This window comes from Apaloderma vittatum, unplaced genomic scaffold, assembly GCF_000703405.1.
Source record: "Apaloderma vittatum isolate BGI_N311 unplaced genomic scaffold, ASM70340v1 scaffold16995, whole genome shotgun sequence".
Lineage (NCBI taxonomy): Eukaryota > Metazoa > Chordata > Aves > Trogoniformes > Trogonidae > Apaloderma > Apaloderma vittatum.
Genome location: NW_009716671.1, coordinates 15,406 through 34,344, shown reverse-complemented (window position 1 = coordinate 34,344; position 18,939 = coordinate 15,406). Strand labels below are relative to the sequence as shown.

The 18,939-nt window shown below is 42.8% G+C and overlaps 1 protein-coding gene across 1 annotated transcript in view; it reads left to right on the top strand.

Moving 5' to 3' along the window:
* Nucleotides 1–862: 862 nt before the first annotated feature.
* LARS (leucyl-tRNA synthetase) overlaps nt 863–18,939 on the top strand; it is a gene marked incomplete at its 5' end in the record, with an annotated part of 27,045 nt that continues 8,968 nt past the window's right edge. Inside the window, 23 exons of the mRNA XM_009869635.1 lie at nt 863–981; nt 2,618–2,705; nt 3,358–3,438; nt 3,880–4,020; nt 5,147–5,308; nt 5,812–5,924; nt 6,425–6,488; nt 7,019–7,086; nt 7,445–7,670; nt 8,383–8,470; nt 8,574–8,650; nt 9,309–9,362; nt 10,095–10,235; nt 10,875–10,952; nt 11,879–11,964; nt 12,057–12,122; nt 12,213–12,295; nt 12,947–13,085; nt 14,964–15,176; nt 16,453–16,510; nt 17,382–17,445; nt 18,038–18,221; nt 18,477–18,567. Coding sequence (XP_009867937.1) covers nt 863–981; nt 2,618–2,705; nt 3,358–3,438; nt 3,880–4,020; nt 5,147–5,308; nt 5,812–5,924; nt 6,425–6,488; nt 7,019–7,086; nt 7,445–7,670; nt 8,383–8,470; nt 8,574–8,650; nt 9,309–9,362; nt 10,095–10,235; nt 10,875–10,952; nt 11,879–11,964; nt 12,057–12,122; nt 12,213–12,295; nt 12,947–13,085; nt 14,964–15,176; nt 16,453–16,510; nt 17,382–17,445; nt 18,038–18,221; nt 18,477–18,567 — 2,484 coding nt within the window. The remainder of the gene's footprint in view (nt 982–2,617; nt 2,706–3,357; nt 3,439–3,879; nt 4,021–5,146; nt 5,309–5,811; nt 5,925–6,424; nt 6,489–7,018; nt 7,087–7,444; nt 7,671–8,382; nt 8,471–8,573; nt 8,651–9,308; nt 9,363–10,094; nt 10,236–10,874; nt 10,953–11,878; nt 11,965–12,056; nt 12,123–12,212; nt 12,296–12,946; nt 13,086–14,963; nt 15,177–16,452; nt 16,511–17,381; nt 17,446–18,037; nt 18,222–18,476; nt 18,568–18,939) is intronic.

The window sequence follows — 18,939 nt, the reverse complement described above, 5'->3', positions numbered from 1 at the left end:
CCGGAACCCTTCGTTAGGTTTGCTTTTCTCTGACAGGCACTCCGAGGTTTGGTGTAGTACTTGTTGTCAGTCAGATTTCTCGTTACTTACCTGAGTAAAGGCAGGCACAGCTGCTGCCCTGCATGACCTGGTAGTGCCTTGATCTTGGGAAAAAAACCCCAAACCCTCGAGCTTTGTCTGTGTCAAGCTTTATGACTGTAGCGTGTGTATCCCTTGATACTTATGTCCCATGACAAAAGAATAAGGAGAAGGAGTATTTAACACTTAATAATGGTGTTTAAACACCGATGGAATTTTAAATAATTTAAAACAGCTTACCTGAAGAACTCTGTTTATGAACTACAATCAGGGTAGCCGTGCATGCCAGGCTCCTGGCACAGGGAGTACTATTCACACTTAGTGTATAACAAGCTGAGGAAATGTTACTTGGGGTTTATGAGGTGTCTGAACCACAACGAGAATTCTGGGGGGGGTTTATTTCACACTTACGCTTTATATCTGTTTCTGTCTCCTCAATTCAGACACGTCTGAGTTTGCTAGTTAGTGATAAAATGGTCACTTTATTAGTGTGTGCACGTGTTATGGTGGCTCCTGGGGAGTCCTTTGCCTTGGAAGAAGGTTGTTAACCGTTTCCATACAGATTTTAAGTGGTGTTTTAGAAGGCCGCATCTCAAAGACACGGATTTGCATGGTCCAGTTGTTGGTTGAGTTAAGGATGCTCTGCTGTGAGAGTATGGTGCAGTGTTGTGGAGTCCAGTGAAGTGCTCACCTGTAGTGAAAGGAGTTTAGGAGTGATCTGTAACATATTAGTTTGGTATTTGTTAACTCTTTCAGCCAGATGTTTCCTCTTTTTGTTTAACAGGAACGGAAAGGGACGGCAAAAGTTGATTTCCTGAAGAAAATTGAGAGAGAGATCCAGCAGAAGTGGGATGATGAGCGAGTCTTTGAGATCAACGCTTCGGATAGGCAGAACCAGAAGAGGTATACTTTTATTTAATTATTTTAAAACAGGTTTTATCTTTAACTGCTTGAAATGTCTTTTTAAGGGATTTTTCTCTTCCTTCCAAACTTGGGGGATAAAAGTGGCCTCTGCAGTGAATAGTGTTCTTGGGTCACCTGAAGGTGTGAGGAGCTGACAGTTCCCTCGCAGACAGCCTGACACAGGGTGTGCCTGGGCTGGCCCAGCTCCAGTAGCTCTTCACTCCTTGGCAGTGTCGGTACCTGTGGAGATTTTAAAACCAGATTCTCGTTGCCTTCTACTTCCCCGTGTGGAGCACACTGCTCGTGTGATGTGTGCGCCCTGCCAGGGGGAGAGCTTTTTACTCTCCCTGTTGGAAAGGACTGATCCTTTCTCTGGAGGAAGGTGTGTGCTCCCTCCGCTTTGCTGAGAAAAGAAAATGGTTAAACAGGTCTTGGGTCGTGGTGTAGGCTAACCTGCTTGACTTTGCACCAAGTGGATGAAGGCCAGGTGTGTGCTTGGTTTCTCTGAGGAGGTGCTGCAAGTTTGTTTAGTACATGGGCTGTATCTTGGAGGTTTGTCCTGCTACGCTCTTGGCCACAGAGCTTCAGTTTGTGCTTCCTTTGTGGCTTGCATCTCCAGCAAAATTACTCCTGGGACTGAGGTGAAGAGTGAAGGACCCAGATGGGTCAGAAGATTTGAATGCTAAACTAGGAGGTCTAATAAAAACTTCTGGGGGGCTGTGTTGCTCATACTGTAGAACTCTTTTTAAAATTTTATTTAAAAGCAGCGCAGTTTGCTGTATTCACTGTCTCACAGGTTGAAATTTAAGGCTGTAATTCACACTGAGTTTCTGACTGCAGATGGAATAATAGGTCAGTCTCACAACATGGACCAACTTCTTAAGAAATGTCCGTGTTCCTTAGGGTAACAGCCAGCTTGCAGAGGAAAAGGTGCTTTGATAAACTAATGTTTCCACACTTGTAGTTAAAATGGCAGGTATTTATTTCAGGATTTTGTCTTAAGCTTCTTAAATTCTAGTATTTTGCAAGTAAGCAAAAGACTTGGCCTTTACATCAGTGGTGGTGTCTGAAGGGAAACGACGGCACAGAGGGGAGTGCAGGGCTGGAGGCAGAGATCGACGGTGTCCTAAAGATCGAGAAATTGTCTCAGTTGCTCTGAGAGCTCAGGCTACAACAGCATAACAGATATGCAAAACACTGTGCAGCAATGTGTGCCTTAGAAATGAGGAGGTTTTTGGAGTGTGCTGCTAAAAAATCTGAATTGATGACAGTGGGAGATTAAATAAATTACTTTAAGCCTTTGCAGTAATTAATTTACAGAAGCAGGATTAAAATTCATTACCTTTGGGAAGATGTTACATCTGTTGCAAAGTTTCTTTGTAATGTCAGTCCTGTGTCGGGCTTTTTCTTTCGTGTTTTGTTTTTGTTTTCTCTTTTTTTTAAAGATGATAAAAGCTGTTAATATGTCAGGTCTTTAAAAGAGAAAACCCATGTTACTGGCAGGGAAAATATTATTTTAATGTCACCGTGGGCTGATAATAGCTGAGAATATCAGTTAAGTGTTTTACTTGTGCGTCTTCTGATGGCCATTTGAAAAGCTAATTACATGTTCTAATTCTTTTGTATTTCTTCTCAGCAAAGGAAAGTACTTTGTTACTTTTCCTTATCCCTACATGAATGGCCGCCTTCACCTGGGACACACATTTTCTTTATCTAAATGTGAGGTAAAAATTGTCCTTTGCTCATACCTTTTAAATACTGCTCTAGAACAAATGCTAACTTTGGAGTTAAATTGTGAGCTGCGAGTGCCTCGTTAATTACTCTATAGATGCAGTAATGACTTGTTCAGACTTTCTGGTTTTCCCGTATTTTCAGTGGAAACACTGCTGGTTCAATCGAAGTGCCACCCATTGCTTTTTTAATCTTAGGAGATTAGGCTGCAGGTGTTTCCTCTGTTCTTTCAGGTTTGTGAGATTTTGAGGAGGTGCTGCTAAACGGCACAAACCTCGCAAGAAGTCGTTATTGTCTCTCCTGTGTGTGAATGCTGTGCTGTGTTACCTGTGCGTTAGCAGGTTTTAGGTACTAACGGATGAGACACCGCAAAATCCATCTCCTCTTTGCACTTGTTCTTCTCTGTTTAAAACCAGCCCCCTGGAAATTAGGAAAGCTTGTACTTACGCAGCCAGGCAGTGAGAGACCTGATAACAAAATCTAGTTTCACCGTCTTTGCTGTTCGTTAGCTTCCCAGATGCTGTTGGCTGGTTCGTGTACCTTTCAGTAGTTTCCTATTACAGGAGTTGCACTTTGTTGCGAGGGGTGCTAGTTCAGCCTTGGGCGCTGCTTCTTTCATCGGTTCCCTTTTCCCCGTTTCCGTAGTTTGCGGTTGGGTACCAGAGGCTGAAGGGAAAGAACTGCTTGTTTCCATTCGGGCTGCACTGCACTGGGATGCCCATAAAGGTAAGATGTTCTGAGTTACTGAGGGCTTTTGGTAGTGTCTTTCATGCTTAAGACTACGTGGAACACTGCTTAGGGTCCATCCTGAGCATTGTGGTGATTTATTCAGAAATTCATCAAGGCAGTTTGATTCAGAACCTGAATTTGTGATGCAGATGTGTTGTGCTCGAGCTGTACGTTATCACTTTTTAGAAAACAAAGTGCTTTAGAACTGTTTACCTATTAGATTTTTTCATTTGCAAGAAAATCCTTGCTGTAAACCTCTTCCTGCTGTGGCAGGCATTCTCCAAGTTGTGAGATCTCCTAGAAGTTAAGGCAACGTCCAGAAGAAGTCTAAAGTGTTGTAGGAAAATGCAGAGTGTATTCAGTAAAAAGCCCTCCTGGGCCGTGACGGAAGCAGTTGCTGCAGAGACATGCTGACAGGCTGCCCGTGACTCTCTTCAGGCTTGTGCGGATAAGCTAAAAAGGGAGATGGAATTATATGGCTGTCCACCTGAATTTCCTGATGAGGAGGAAGAGGAGGAAGAAAATTCTGCTAAAAAGGAGGAAGAAATTATCATCAAAGACAAAGCAAAAGGCAAAAAGGTAAACTCTGAACAAAGCCTTTCTGGATTGGTGGCTGTGCTCCCAAGGCTTCAAGGTATGCGTCACGGGTGTTTCCTCCTTCACCCTCGGAGAAACCTGTGACGCAAATGTTTTGATGGTGTGTTCCAAGATACCGGGGTACTTTTAAGGGAGACTTGAAGAAAAGTGTCAGCAGCATGGTTCCAGAGATACCATGTTCATGTGTGATGTGTTACTGGTGAGCTGGCGTGCTGCTTCATAGTTACTTGAGAAAAATGAGATCATCCAGAGTAATACTCTTTATTTTTTGTTTGTTTTTTTATTGTTTTGGGGTTTTTTTTGCATAAAGCATTCACAAACAAGTTGCAGGAAGTAACCCTGCTTTCTCAGAGGTAGGGGATTTATATACCTACTGTTCTCATTATTCTCTTGTAAATTGGTATCCAGCTTATCAGGCGTCTGGCTAATCACGTATTTAAATGAGAATGTTCGTTTTTGGGAATATCACAAAGCAAGGAAAAGCAGCAAGTTTAGGCAAAATTCACAGGTGTTCCTGTGTATATTGATTATGCATGGGGAAGAGATTGTCACACTGGGAGCATTAGATTTGGGATTCTGTCTGCTCCACGTCATGAGAAGGTGTGATGTTGGCCCCTCCTGCAGGCAGTAGCTCTCTGTTGGGTAGAGGCACGAGGTATTCGAGGGACAGTAGCTGGAAAATGTAGTACGAGCGAAGTAACAGCAGGAAAGGTTTTTGATACAGGATGTAGTGCAGGACTGCTCCACCTTTCCTTGGTGAAAACACACATTTGTTTGACCAGGATCGTGGTGAATTGGTCATTTTGTGCTGGTTTATCGTTGTCACTCCCGTTCTGCAGCTGTATCAGAAATCTAAGCAAGTAACATTAGAAAAGTGGGGGGTTGCTGTCAGTGCACTTGGATTCGAGCTAGGAAATAGGTAGGTCAGAAATTCTAATTGTTAATCCTCACTGCTAGAGAAAGGATGGTAAAATGTTTATGTGAACTTACTGAAAATAGAAACTGTATGAACTATTTGGAAATAGAAAAAAATAGTATTAGTAGAGGAAAAAAAGCTGTCGTGAGTGTGAGAATGTGGACTTCTTCCTAATCACGACTGCCCTTTCAGAGTAAGGCTGCTGCGAAGACGGGCTCTTCCAAATACCAGTGGGGAATCATGAAGTCCCTGGGTCTTTCTGATGAAGAAGTAGTCAGTTTTTCCGAAGCTCGGCACTGGCTGGATTATTTCCCTCCCCTTGCTGTCCAGGATCTGAAAAGCATGGGACTGAAGGTAACTGTAGGAATTCTGAATCTTGGCTGTGCCGGCAGCAATGCTCGTGTCGTCGTTGTGTTTATGAATGTACTGCTTCTCCTTTGAGAAGACTTTTTGCATAACACCAACACCGTTCTAGAAATGTTCCTTGTATGTATGGAATTATTTTTTGAACCTTTTAATAGTTTTGGGTGCTAATGAAGTGCTTTTCTATATAGTGCTTATACCCTGTGCAGTGATTGCAGCTGGAAAGAAGATTCAAATAAAGGAATTGTGACTTTCCCTTCTTGTTTTCCTATTAGGTAGCTGTTCTGTAGTCAGTGTCGCAGTAGTTTTAGGAAGAGTAATGACAGGGTATTAAGTAAAGATATCTGTCCTGCTGACAGCAGGTTTTTAAAATAAAGACAGGTAGAGATTATGAAACAAGGTAGTGCTGAAATTTAGCTGGAGTGGTTGCTTAAAACTACTGCAAAAACTTGAATGTCTTTCTTTGCTTACCAGAGACTCTTGAACTTTTCCAGGTGGATTGGAGGCGTTCTTTCATTACTACAGATGTCAATCCTTATTATGATTCCTTCGTACGATGGCAATTTCTTACACTAAAGGAAAGAAATAAGATTAAGTTTGGGAAACGGTAAGCCTGCTTCTCAACTCTTAATTTATTGGGATTTGTGGATAAGGTCAGCTTTACCAGAGGTTGAACGCTATGATGTGTGTCTAGAACATGCTCATTGCTCACATTAAACTAGAATCCTTCCATTGCAAAATGTTCCAGTAGCCATAGAATCACAGAATGATTTGGGTTGGAAGGGACCTCAAAAATCCTCTAGTTCCACCCCCGTGCCGTGTCAGGGGGATCTCCCACAAGATCAGGTTGCTCAAGGCTCCATCCGGCCTTGGTGGTGTGTTTGTTGTGCTGGCAAAGCATGTGGGGTTGGGTGCTTGCTCTGGTTTTCCCACGGATACCAGCTAAAAGCAGGATAGGGCCGGCATCGAGAGATCTTGCAGAATCCAAACCTTAACATTAGTGGAAACAGATTTATGCGAGACTTGAAAATGCCTTTACTGGGTCTTTTTCCTCTTGGTCTACATGTTATTGTATTTGCTACTAAAAGAAAACATACCGTTTTCCAGGTACACCATTTATTCTCCAAAAGATGGACAGCCTTGCATGGATCATGACCGGCAAACAGGAGAGGTAATGTTTTTAATTGACATTTTTGTGTTGCTTCTGGTCTTAAATATTGAATAGGAAAATAAACACTGTTTTGGACCAAAATGCATTTTGTGTGTACACAGTTACCAGTGCGGAGTTGTTAGTATATATGAAAACTGAATGAACTCCTGTACTGAGAATACTTGTCCTGAACTATGGGCAGTGGTTTCCACTGTAGCTGTTTGCTGTGATTATTTGGCAATTTGTGCCACCAGCATCACTCCGTCATACCGTTACGTATCTGCTCATGGTTTAGCTGTTACTAACGTACATGGTGCTGACATAGTGGCTGCGATGAGTAAATTTTTGGTTGGGGGAATGAAGCACAACCTCTCACTCCAGTCTGCATTTTAGTAAACAGCCGTTTGTGTCTATGGAAGTACGATTGACTTTGAAGAAAGTATCGGTACCTTAAATAGCATTTGGGTTAGGTTACTGCAAAATCACATTTATTACCTTTACTGCTTGAGTCAATGTCACACTGATTGCTGTGTTGTTTATGTGATTTGTAGGGTGTTGGGCCTCAAGAATATACTCTAATAAAAATGAAGGTGTTAGATCCTTATCCTGCAAAATTAAGGTAGGTCTTGAATTTGTAACGGCAGATAGGTTCTGTCTCATGGCCATTAAATTACACAGTCTGTTTTGCCTAATGCAGAATTTAATTTCACCGTTACTTCTGTCACTTCAAAGACTCGATCTCTGTTTTGAGCTATTACGTTCACTAGTCTGTGGAACTCAAATAGGAGTTAAAAAATCAGAGGAAAGAAAAAGAAAAAAAAAAAACAACCTGCAAAGAACTTAATGACCCACTTTCATCCCTTAGGAAATGTTACTTAAAAGTTCAGATTAGCTTAAAAGCATGTTCTGTATTACCCAGAATGTTGTGTTTTGATTTTGGTGACTTAAATTTTTTTTTTTTTTTTTTGTGCCCCCAGTGGCCTAAGAGGAAAAAATATCTTCTTGGTGGCTGCTACGCTCAGACCAGAGACCATGTTTGGACAGACTAACTGCTGGGTTCGCCCAGATATGAAGTACATTGGCTTTGAAACTGTGAGCGGGGATATTTTTATCTGTACCCAGAGAGCTGCCAGGAACATGTCCTACCAGGGCTTTACAAAAGATAACGGAGTCGTACCTGTTGTCAAGGAGCTGATGGGAGAAGTAAGCATCGTGCAGCTTGCTAGTCAGGCTTACCTATTCCTTCCAAGCTTATACTTACAAAGGTGATGGTAGAATTCTACTTGTTACACACATGTTGGGGTGCTGAGTGACTAAAAACACAAGCAGGACTCTACTTCTGTGGCAGCTGAGCTGCAGCTGATTCTGGGAGGTGAACCTGATGCACTTGGCTTTGGACGTGTGTGTTGCTGTTGTCTTGGAATTACTTGGCGAATGATTGGTTTTAAGCAACACTTTTCTGTATGCTGGGGAGGGTGGGGATGTCTCTGAGCAATGGAAAGGGACAGAAAAAAAGTAACAGCTGGAGGGGATTATGTGAAGAAGGCTTTTTGCTGATGCTGGTATTTGCAGAACATCTTTGTGAATGAAGCTTTCTCAGCTTACTAGTTGAATTTTAGTGTTTCTAGTCTTTTCTGTCCTTACCTTCTGTGCTTTGAATAAGTGCACTTAGTGGCATTGGTTTTAATACAAAGCACCCTCATGCTTTTTACATCGTTCAATTTCTGTTTCCTAAAACTTGTCACCCTTGTTCTTGGTCCTGCTATGAAGGATGAAGTAGAAGATACAGGTTTTGTTTGTTTGTTACTAGACATGATGTGAATTCAAGCAAATTAAAGAGTATCACCAGGAGAGCCTACTCAGCTGAACTGAAAAAGTGCTATTTTTTGTAACAATATTCCTTTGCCCTGCATAGGAGATTCTTGGTGCTGTGCTCTCGGCACCTCTCACCACCTACAAAGTTGTGTATGCTCTTCCCATGCTCACCATCAAGGAAGACAAAGGTAACTTTAGAGCAGCGTCTGGCCAAAGCCTGTCTGATGCACGCTGGGTATTCGGGACTCCTTGACTAATCTTTTTATCTGTTGTGGTGTTTTCTTCATCAAGGAACTGGATTGGTTACAAGTGTTCCCTCTGATTCTCCAGATGACTTTGCAGCCCTGAGAGATCTGAAAAAAAAGCAGGTCAGTCTGTTAACTACATTGCCTCTGTTTCTTCTGTATGTAGTAAGGAGGGTCACAAGTGGGTATCCGGCAGGTAAACCGAAGCTCCCTTAAGTTGCAGTTCTGCCATCTCTACCTTGAAATCAAAGTAGTCAAAAATAAATGAAGTTGAAACAAACTGGGCTGGGACAGTTGTTGATTCTGATGTCAGGAAGAGTTCTGACAAGAATAATACAACTTCTGCTGCACGTTAAGGTAGAGAAGAGTACCAGTGAAATAGAATACATTCCAGTTCGGGAAAAGAGTTCTGGAGATGAGATTAAGACCTCTGTATGAATTTCATACCAGCCTTAAAGTAGCTGTTGTTATTGCAGCTTCAAGTGTACATCAGTGTCTAAACAGCCATCCCTGGCTATTGAATTTTTGTCCCGCTTGTTTTCAGGATAGAGCAATGTTGTCTTTTCCCCCTCTTAAGAATATAGACAGTTATGGCAAAGAATCACCTGGAAATGAGATGGGGAATTAAACTCTGGTGTGAGAAAAGGTGGGAAGGCAGGGGAGTGGCTTTGTCTGTGTTACAATAAAATACTGTGTACAGAAAAGACTGAATGAGTAGAAGAAAAATCTTCCAGATTTAGAGGTTTTTATCTACATTGCATTTATCTTCTAACTTTCAAAGGCTTTGAGGGTGAAGTATGGCATCAAGGATGAAATGGTCCTGCCGTTTGAACCAGTAAGTACCCCCTAGTGGGTCCTTCTGCAGTACGTTTGACTTTGTATTTACTGATGAGAAACGTATCAAGAAGTGTGCCTGCCTCTTCCAGAATTTCTGCTCTGTGCAAAGAGCTCAAGTCCCTTACCCTAAGTGCAGACTCACTGCTGAATGTCTTTGCATGAGAAAGCAGGTTACGGGTAAATCCACCCCAGTGTCCTGCGTCACCCTTGCTCTTACCTGCCAGCGTCGGTGCTGGGGCAGCTTGGTGTGGGGTCGTGTCAGGAGACAGAACTGGATGGTTGCTTGGAGAAGGCTGGCCAGGGGTCACGGCGGGGACCACCAGAAATCTTTGGTTCGATGAGTGGAATTGTGTTAATGCTTCAAGTTGTGTGTAACTTGCTCAGTATTAGATGCTGCAAACGTACAGAGTAGCACCATCCAGCAGAGGTTTGGCAGAGCCCTGCGTGTGCTGCCCTGGTGTTCTTGGTGACCTGCTCCTGGCTGAGGTGCTGTGCAGCACAGCAGCTCCACGTCACTTGCCATGACTGGCTCTTCCACTTCACAGTCCTGGTTCAGGCTTCCCTGCCAGCCCCGGAGCTGCAAACCAAGCAAAATATTCTTGTCCCTGTTTCGTTCGGTGCATCACTTCTAGCGAGGCTTATTAAATCCAGGAAACAACCTTTGTGTGGATTTTTCTGATGCTGAGGTAATTTGAACTGAATATCTGACACCAGTTCTGTTAATCCGCAGGTGCCCATCATTGAAATGCCGGACTATGGCAACCTTTGTGCTCCATTTGTCTGTGATGAACTCAAAATTCAGAGCCAGAATGACAGAGAGAAGCTTGCTGAGGCCAAGGAGAGAGTGTACTTGAAAGGATTTTATGAGGGAGTAAGTACTAAAAAGTTTTGATGTTTTCTGGTTGAGTTTGATTAGGAGGGGAAAAAACCCCAAACAACTGGGTAAAGATAAAAAATAAAAATAACATGCAAGAAAGAAGATTTTTTTTCTTTTCTTTTTTTCCCCAAGACCACTTTTTGTTTAGACTTCTCCTGCTGTAAAGTTGTGCAGTTGGAGGAGTTATGTAGAATTGGAAAAAGAGAATGGAGGAATACGTGACTTCAAACTGAGACTTATAATTTGATTTCCTAGGAAGTGGTCACTTTCTGGAGGGTTTTTTGTTACTGTTGTTGTAGAAAGTGATACCAAAAGAGCAATGTGTTGGTGTGGGGATTTCTGAGGTTTTTGGTTTTTTGTTTGTTTTCTCCTGTCTTGTGGAGTGGCTTACTATGACGTATTTCTCAGCTGTTTTCTTGTAAGCTGACAATTTTTATTTCCTGCTATCTGCTTTTGACTCGTGCCTGCTGACATGTACACAAACTCTTTTTGGATAAAGATAACTATCTAGTGGGAAAAGCCACTTTATTGCTATCTTTTGCATATCAAATATTGCAGAAACTGCTATTTCTTTATGTTGATCTAAAGAACTAGTTTAAAAAATGTCAACACCTGTGAACCCATCTTTTACAGGTGATGTTGGTGGATGGTTTCAAAGGACAAAAAGTTCAAGATGTCAAGAAACTTATTCAGAAGATGATGGTGGATAAGGTATGTGGTAGTACATACACAGCTGATTCTAAATTGTCCACTTTCTCCTTTTCACTGTAGCCGAGCTGAAGAAACCTCTGAGTTCTCGTTCTGTGCTGCTGTCAGTGGTGCTTTGGGTTGCAGCAGAGCACAAAGTGCTGCTGGAAGGACCTTGTGTTCTTGGGTCGAGCTGTATGGAGAGCTTCATCAGACACCTCTTACTGCCTGCTGTATCCTGGCACCCTGGCTAGGAAATGTCCTGATGCTCTGATTTAATCTTGGGTATGGTTGGGAAGATACTGGATGTGTAGGATCCGAATTGTCAGTCTTTCAAGCCTGCCAGTAAAGGCTCTCTCTGTTGTGCCAACATCCCGTTTCTGGGCATGCAGAGAAGGAAGAGTCGGGGATGAAGAATGATCATGTCTTCTCTCTACTGAGATTTTCCTGATGAGGACTGGAAGTGGGAGAGGCTTCAGTTATTTAGCCAATATTCCCTTGTTGCAGCATTGCTGTGTTCAGATTGTAATGTAACGCTTCGTTTTGCAGCAGAATGTGTTTTTGAAGGCTTACAAAGGCGGAATGAAAGTTCATTGTTCTATGTTTCTTTACCTTTTCCCCCACTCTCTGTCCTTCAGGGTTTTCCAGTAGCCATTTTAATTAGTAGGGGCACAACCGACGAACAATATGTTGTGCTTCTCTCCTTCTTGTTGTGCATGGAGACATTCTTCACCAAATTACGTGAACCAGTACCTCAGAGGAGTGCACAGCCATCACCTTCGTTTCACTAACGTGGCCGTTGTGGCGGAAAGCCTGTGCGCTGATGAAAGCTGTGTGATAAATGCTGTAAAAGATTGGAAGGGAGAGGATGATTTTTAGTAAGATGTGGAGATTTTAAAGACTTTGCTAAGTACTTAAATCTTAACTTTTATTGCCCTTTCAACTGCTAGGGTGAAGCCATGATTTATATGGAACCTGAGAAACAAGTTATGTCCAGGTCTGCTGATGAATGTGTCGTGGCCCTTTGTGATCAGTGGTAAGTGAAGTAAAGCTGTAGTTATAAAGTTACTGCCAAATTACATCCTACTTGTGGATTGCTGTATTGTAATAAACTTTTCCTGACTGTAGGTACTTAGATTATGGGGAAGAGAACTGGAAGAAACAGACATCAGAGTGCTTGAAACATCTGGAGACGTAAGTTATAAATGCAGATGCAAAGAGGAGTAACGGTTTGCTGGTGGGGGTCTAAGAGGGCTGAGAGGACTAACGGATTATTTCTTACAGGTTTTGCGAAGAAACTAGGAGAAATTTTGAAGCTACTTTAGGTTGGCTGCAAGAGCATGCGTGCTCCAGGACCTATGGATTAGGTAGGCAAAACACTCCTTTGCTCACTCTCTGCCTCGCAGGGTGGAACTCAGCACGCCGTTTGGAAGGCTTAAGTGCCATCTAGACTCCTAAATGGTACGGGTAAGCGTGGAACAGATTTATCCAACTTACGTCGTGACCCAGCGTCCTGGAGAAATTTCTAGAAAATACATGTGGTCAGGAGGAATTTTGGCTTTTGCATTATGGCAGTGGTCTCTGAAGCTTTTTGCTTGGGCCATTGATCTGAAAAGGATCTCAGAAGAAGCGACTAATACCATTTCTTTGGATTTCTCTTTGAATTCTGGCTAGCCTTCCTTTTGTGTAGCCTATGACCTGGGACAGCTGCTATAACTGCATTAGAATACACAGCAAACAATCAAAGCTGATTTTTTTTTGTCAGCTGTGTTAAGCTCACTACAAAAATAGCAGATATTTTCTCTTTAAAATTTTCAAATGCATAAGTTAAATTTAAAAAAAGGTTTTTTTTTAAAAAAAAGCATAATCATAAGTACTTGTGTGTGTGTGTGTATATATATTTGTGTGTGTCTACGTGTTCCACTGAAAGTCATAAGCTGCTTATCCGTGCTTGGGTATGGTGCTTGTTAGCAGGGCTGGTGCTGCCCATGACTGATCCCCGGTGCCACCCCTGGCAGGTACGCGGCTGCCGTGGGACGAGCAGTGGTTGATAGAGTCTCTCTCGGACTCCACGATCTACATGGCCTATTACACGGTGGCTCATCTGCTCCAGGGAGGTAACCTGCGGGGCCAGGGAGAATCTCCTCTAGGCATCAGGTAAGGAGAGTGAATCAGTAAGTTTTTTTCATTTCACTCTGTGTGCTCATCTCCTGAATTTTCTTGACAGAGACTGATCAAGGAGGCTGATGCTTTGCTTTTGGCTTTGAAAAGCACCATTTTTGTTAAAACTTCACTCACTGTTAGCTAAGGTGCAGCAAATCTGCAGAAGGGAAATAAGGGAGGAGAGATGAGTTATGGTGGCCAGAGAGAGAGGAGGAATGTCCTTGAAAGCAGACCTGTATGCAGAGCAAATCACCTTTTTTAATACTTGTGTGCCTTGAAATGGTCCTTGCTTCCTGAGACTGCTCTGTGACCTCTGGGTTGGAGTGGTTGTGAACTTCCAGTGATACACATCAGAGAGATGAGGGTGATACAACTGATCTGGAATTAAAAACAAAACAAAACCCCCTTCCAGTCTTGCCCTGAATCTTATGCTCTAATTCAGCATGTTTCATGAACTGTTTTGTGGAGTAGCTTACACATTGGAACTGGAACGTACCTTATTTGATGCTATCACTAATCGGGAGAACATTTCCAAAGTAAAAATTCATACAAACAGAAACAGTTCCGAAAGACTTGGCAAAGCTTTCGTTATGGCTCAGCCCTCTCTAATTATAGGGGGGCTCCCAACATCCCAGTCGTGCCTGGAAACTAACTTTGAAGTGAGCATCCTGAGCACTGAATTATAGATCTGACGTAATTATGTGCAATTAGAGCGTACTCTTACACCAGTAGGTAACATCCTCCTTGTAGTGTTTAGCAAACGCTTTTTACTAAGACTTACTCCGTGGGGTAAAGTAAAAGGAGTTTTGCGACGCGTTACGTCAGTCACTGGTTGGTTACAACGACTCTTGGCACCGAATGCAGGAGCGAAGTCTCAGCACACCCCAGTTGCTTCATGTGTAGAGCAGAACTGCCAGAACTAAACCTGGTGCGCGTAAGGCTTCTTTGCAGACTGGTGGTTGACAGTGATTTGAACTGGTTATTTCACATGAACTGGAGGTACTGTGCTTCCGGAACCTTCTCCTCTGCATGATCAGGCCAAGGCACTTGGGTGGAAGATAGTAACAAACAGTAAACTCTGATCTGAAACGAAGTAAACTGAAATGTGTGCAGGCAGGATCTGGTGGATTGCAGTGAAATTCGAAGGAGCTGGCAATACATATCTGCGTAGAAGCAAGAAGGTTTCTTGTTTTCTTGTGTTTTAGTGAAGGCCATTGGGCTTTAATGCAGAACTGTGGGTCTAAGTTCCGTCTCATCAGTGTTTTCATTCCAAATTGTGCATCCTACTCTAGTAATTGGTAAAATGTGTCTCATAGTAGATGTTAATTCTGAAGGGATTAATTCCGCTCCAAGTGGCAAGAGACCATTAACTGTTCCCTGCAGGAGGCGACCTTGGCCTGAACAGCAGTTTTCTTTTTCTCCTGCTCTTTTACCTTTGTGGGAGCGTGAAGGCATGGCTGCGTGACCGGGTGCCGGGGAGGGGGGAAGCTCCTGGGCTCAGTGCTCAGCTGAAGTCACAGATGGTGCTGGGGGTGGTGGGACAGATGGCATTTGGGAAAGAAATGATCATGTTTTCAGGACATTGATGATTGTTTTAGTAGTTATTTTTTATGGGAATCTTCATGCCTTATTGGGAAACGTCGGAGGGCAGCTTTAACAGGACATGGCTTGAGCTGCTCCGAGTTCTGATTTTGTTTCTTGTGTTGGACTTGTTCACCTGATCTCATACAACATCCCTGTCCCTTCTTCGTTCGTGTTTGCTCTGCTTGTTGAATGGAGCATCTGGTGACAATGAATCACCAATTTTAAGAATCCTGTGGAGTGTAAGAGGAACTCCTGCTGACATCTTGATATGGGACTAATTCTGTGCAGGGCACATCAGATGAGCAAAGAAGTTTGGGATTACATCTTCTTCAAGGCAGCTCCGTTTCCAAAAACAGAAATTCCGAAAGAAAAGTTGGACAAGCTAAAGGAGGAGTTTGAGTTTTGGTATCCTGTGGATCTCAGAGTGTCTGGCAAAGATCTGGTTCCCAATCACCTGTCGTACTACCTCTATAACCACGTGGCCATGTGGCCGGATCAGAGGTGAGTTGGGAGATAATGCCGAACAGGCGAGCAGCAGATCAAACAGGAGAGTTTGTAGTTCTAGTACACTTGCAAATGGCTTTTTTTTTTTTTTTTGGACTGTACAACATTCAGAATTAAGTTAGAACTGTATTCTCTCGTGTTGCAGCTTTGTCACTGAAAGGGAGAGCTTTTTACTGTTATTGCCCCTGTTTTTTTGAGAATGCCATAAAGAGTTTTAAGATGCAAGATTCTTGCATACAAATTCTAAAACATTATTTAAAGCAAAACTGAAATCTAACTGTATAATATGACTTTAGTTGAGTAGATAAAATCCTGTCTGTTCTAAACACTGGAATTCAATGTGTAGCATCGACTTGGCAGTTTCAGTCGGCTCTAGAGCAAACCTGAGGATTTCTGGGTCCTACCTAAACAGTACCTTGGCTTGGTATATATCCGTAAAAACATATGGCAGCAGCATTAGTGTATCTTTAGTTTTTTTTCCTTTGTTGGGAGTGAAGAGGATATTAAGTAACAGCAGCTAAAGCTAAATCCGAATGTAGCTGAGGTTAGAACTGTGGTGTTAGATGCTGTTTTTCATACCTGATGGATCAAAGTCAAACGCCTTCTGGAAATATCTCCTCCTATGCATTTTCCAGTGTTGAACTGTATTCCTGCACTGGGATTTTAAATGACTTTATCGTTAAGTGTTGTTAATTACTTGTCAAGGATTGTTACAGCAGCGTATATACACATTCCCATGGCCACGCAGTGTGGGTAGCAAGTCTTTGCTGGTCACATCGTGCAGTTAGAAGGATGTGGTTCTGTGTGTGGAGATACCACGGTGGCGTTCTCTTGAGCCTCTGTGTAAGGGTCGTATAAAGCTGTGTGTAGGAAAAGCTGTTTCTGGACATACAGTAAAGGTGATCCTGCAGAATTTGGTATCTGCTTCCTCCATCGGCAAGTACGCAGGACCTGGCTCTGTCAGATGCCGTTGAGCAATGCCTTGAAATTAAATGTAGCTGAGTAGAGGACAGTGGGTAAATGAAGTATATTGTAGATGCAGTTCCCTGCTTTGCATTTCAGCTATGATAGTCCCTAGCCCTCCTACTGTAGTTTTTTTCATCTTCAAAGACACTAATTTTTTTTTTAAGACACCCCCGAGGTATTTTTTGAAGATTCCACTTAAGGTGTTCATCCATCCCAAACTAGAACATAAAATGTTTATTTTCTTTTTTTTTTAAAAAAGAAAAAGCTATTTACTTTATGAAATGCTTTGTATCTTGTCTTCAAACAGAGAAAAATGGCCAGTAGCTGTGAGAGCAAATGGACATCTCCTCCTCAATTCTGAAAAGGTACAGTGAGACTTTGAAATGGCTTTTGTGGGTGTCATAGTAGGTACTTGCCAGACAGACGGGGAAAATCCTTCCCAGAATTAAAGAGGAGGAGAAAGTGAAAATTCTAGGTTCGCCATTGGCGCCCTCCAGTTTTTGATTCATTAAAGACCTGCCTTTTGTCCAATTCTACCTAATACTTTTCTTAAATTAGCTCTTGTGTAGCTGCACCGGTTTAGTAAAGTTATCAGTGCATTTCTGCTAAGTTTTAGGGTAATACAGAGTGCAGAATGACGTTTTTCCACTAGATTTTAGTTTTGTGAAGCATCGGAGTAGGTGTGATGAGAGGAAAATGTTTGTGCCAATAACTTGCAAATGTTTGTAACTTCTGAACTTGAGTTTAATTAAAAGTACCTGAACCTGGGAATTAGGCCTTGGAGACCGTCTAATAAAGAGCAAAGACCCCAACATCATTGAAACATCAGTGCAGGATGAGCTGAAAACATCACTTTTTGAAGTAGTATTTAGGTTTAATTTAGGTAATTTCTGGAATTAAATTTTGGAACTGGTTGTCGTGTTTCTCCAAGTCTGGGGTGGAACCCAAATGCTGCCCAAGGCGGCTCCTGCTCCCCTGCAGCTGTGCTGGGTGTGCGCCCGAGCAGCAACAACTCGAGCAAGTCTCAAGTTCGACATTCAGGAGTTAGATGAGTTCTTGCAAAGTTCAGTGAGCTTTTGCTGCGAGAACTAGTGCAGATTTTCCAAATTGCTTTTTCTGTGATTGATGAGAAAATACTTTCTCGGTGGCTTGCCCAGACCCTTTGCTGTGTCTGTCTTCCTTATCCAAACCCAAAATGGCTGTAAGAGACAACGAAGACTCTTCTATTTCTTTCAGATGTCCAAATCTACAGGCAACTTCCTTACCTTAACTCAAGCTGTTGACAAGTTTTCTGCGGACGGTTAGTATGTTCTGACCCCCGTCGGTTCATCAGTTATGCCAGAATGACCAGAATTAGTGCTTTGCTCTCGGGGGAGCGCTGGGTTTATTGGGGTATTAAATTGCAGTGACTGTACTGCTTACCCCTGTCTGCTGGGAAAGCTGAACTGTGTGCAGCAAACTGGGGTGCAGGTCAGCACAGCACCTCTGTCAGCCAAGAGCTGCTCCCGGTGCTGAGACCTCTGAGAAGGTGCCTGTTTCTTTTTTCCATGCTCCTGGAAGAGATCAGAGCGCGGGACACGTGCTGTCGACGCACACAGCATGTGTGTGCCCATGTTCCTTCTTGCGTGCTCTTGTATTTTGGGCGGTGACTGTGCTCGTCTCCTGGTTCTTGGTGTCTGTGTGGTTTCCCTCCTAAGGAGGGCAGTGTACCAATCCTGGGGGAAGAGCAGCCTTGAAGACATCTCTATGGGCCAGGCAGTTTGTAGATTGACTCTGCGGTTTAACTGCTGAGGAGCAGGTAGCTGGGACTCGTTTTGAGTCCCGTGCCTCCTGCACCTGTATCTCCCAGCTCACTGCCTGCCAGCCACGACAGCTGACGCCGTTTCTTTCAGGCATGCGTTTGGCCTTGGCTGACGCTGGAGACACCGTTGAAGATGCCAACTTTGTGGAAGCCATGGCAGATGCTGGTATTCTTCGTCTCTACACTTGGGTGGAGTGGGTAAAGGAGATGATTGCAAACAGAGACAGCCTGAGGAGCGGCCCTGCCGACACCTTCAATGACAGAGTCTTTGCCAGGTACTGTGCAAAGTCTAGTGATGTAGTTTGGTGCGGTTTTTTTGGTGTGGGTTTTTTTGTTTTCTCTTCCCCAAGAAGCATTTCTGTAGTTACATGGTTTGTTTTTATCCTACAAATTAATGAATTCTGTATAACAAAACACATTACAGAAATGAGATTGTGCTGCAGTGATGATGTTCATAGTGTTGTTCTACACAGTGTTGCCATCATGTGGGGCAGACTATGCAATATTGATATTTTTGCTTCCCTCCCTAGTGAAATGAGTGCAGGAATAATGAAGACAGACCAGAATTATGAGAAGATGATGTTTAAGGAAGCTCTAAAAACTGGCTTCTTTGAATTTCAGGTAGGGAGATCTTAGGTGTAAGAAACTAACGCTTGATATTGTTCCTTTGTGGGTTTCTTTTGATCCTGTTGTCTCTGATCTTTAATTATACAGCTGAATGGGAATCAGAATTGTGCCAAGAAACAAGAGTACTTTAATGGGATGAATCTGACATTACAAAGTTCTGTTTATGTTGGTTTACAAAGGTCCGGAGGAAGACAACTGTGATGCTGCCAATAATCCCAATACCTAATATGAGCAAAAAGCTGCTTAAAACAGACATTATTAAAAAGAGTTTCCTTTCTTTAGCTCTTTTGTAGTAAGGAGCTCTTTGCTGATGTATTACCTGGATTTCTTACGAAGTTGTGTGGAAGCAGAGTGCTTTTTGATGCG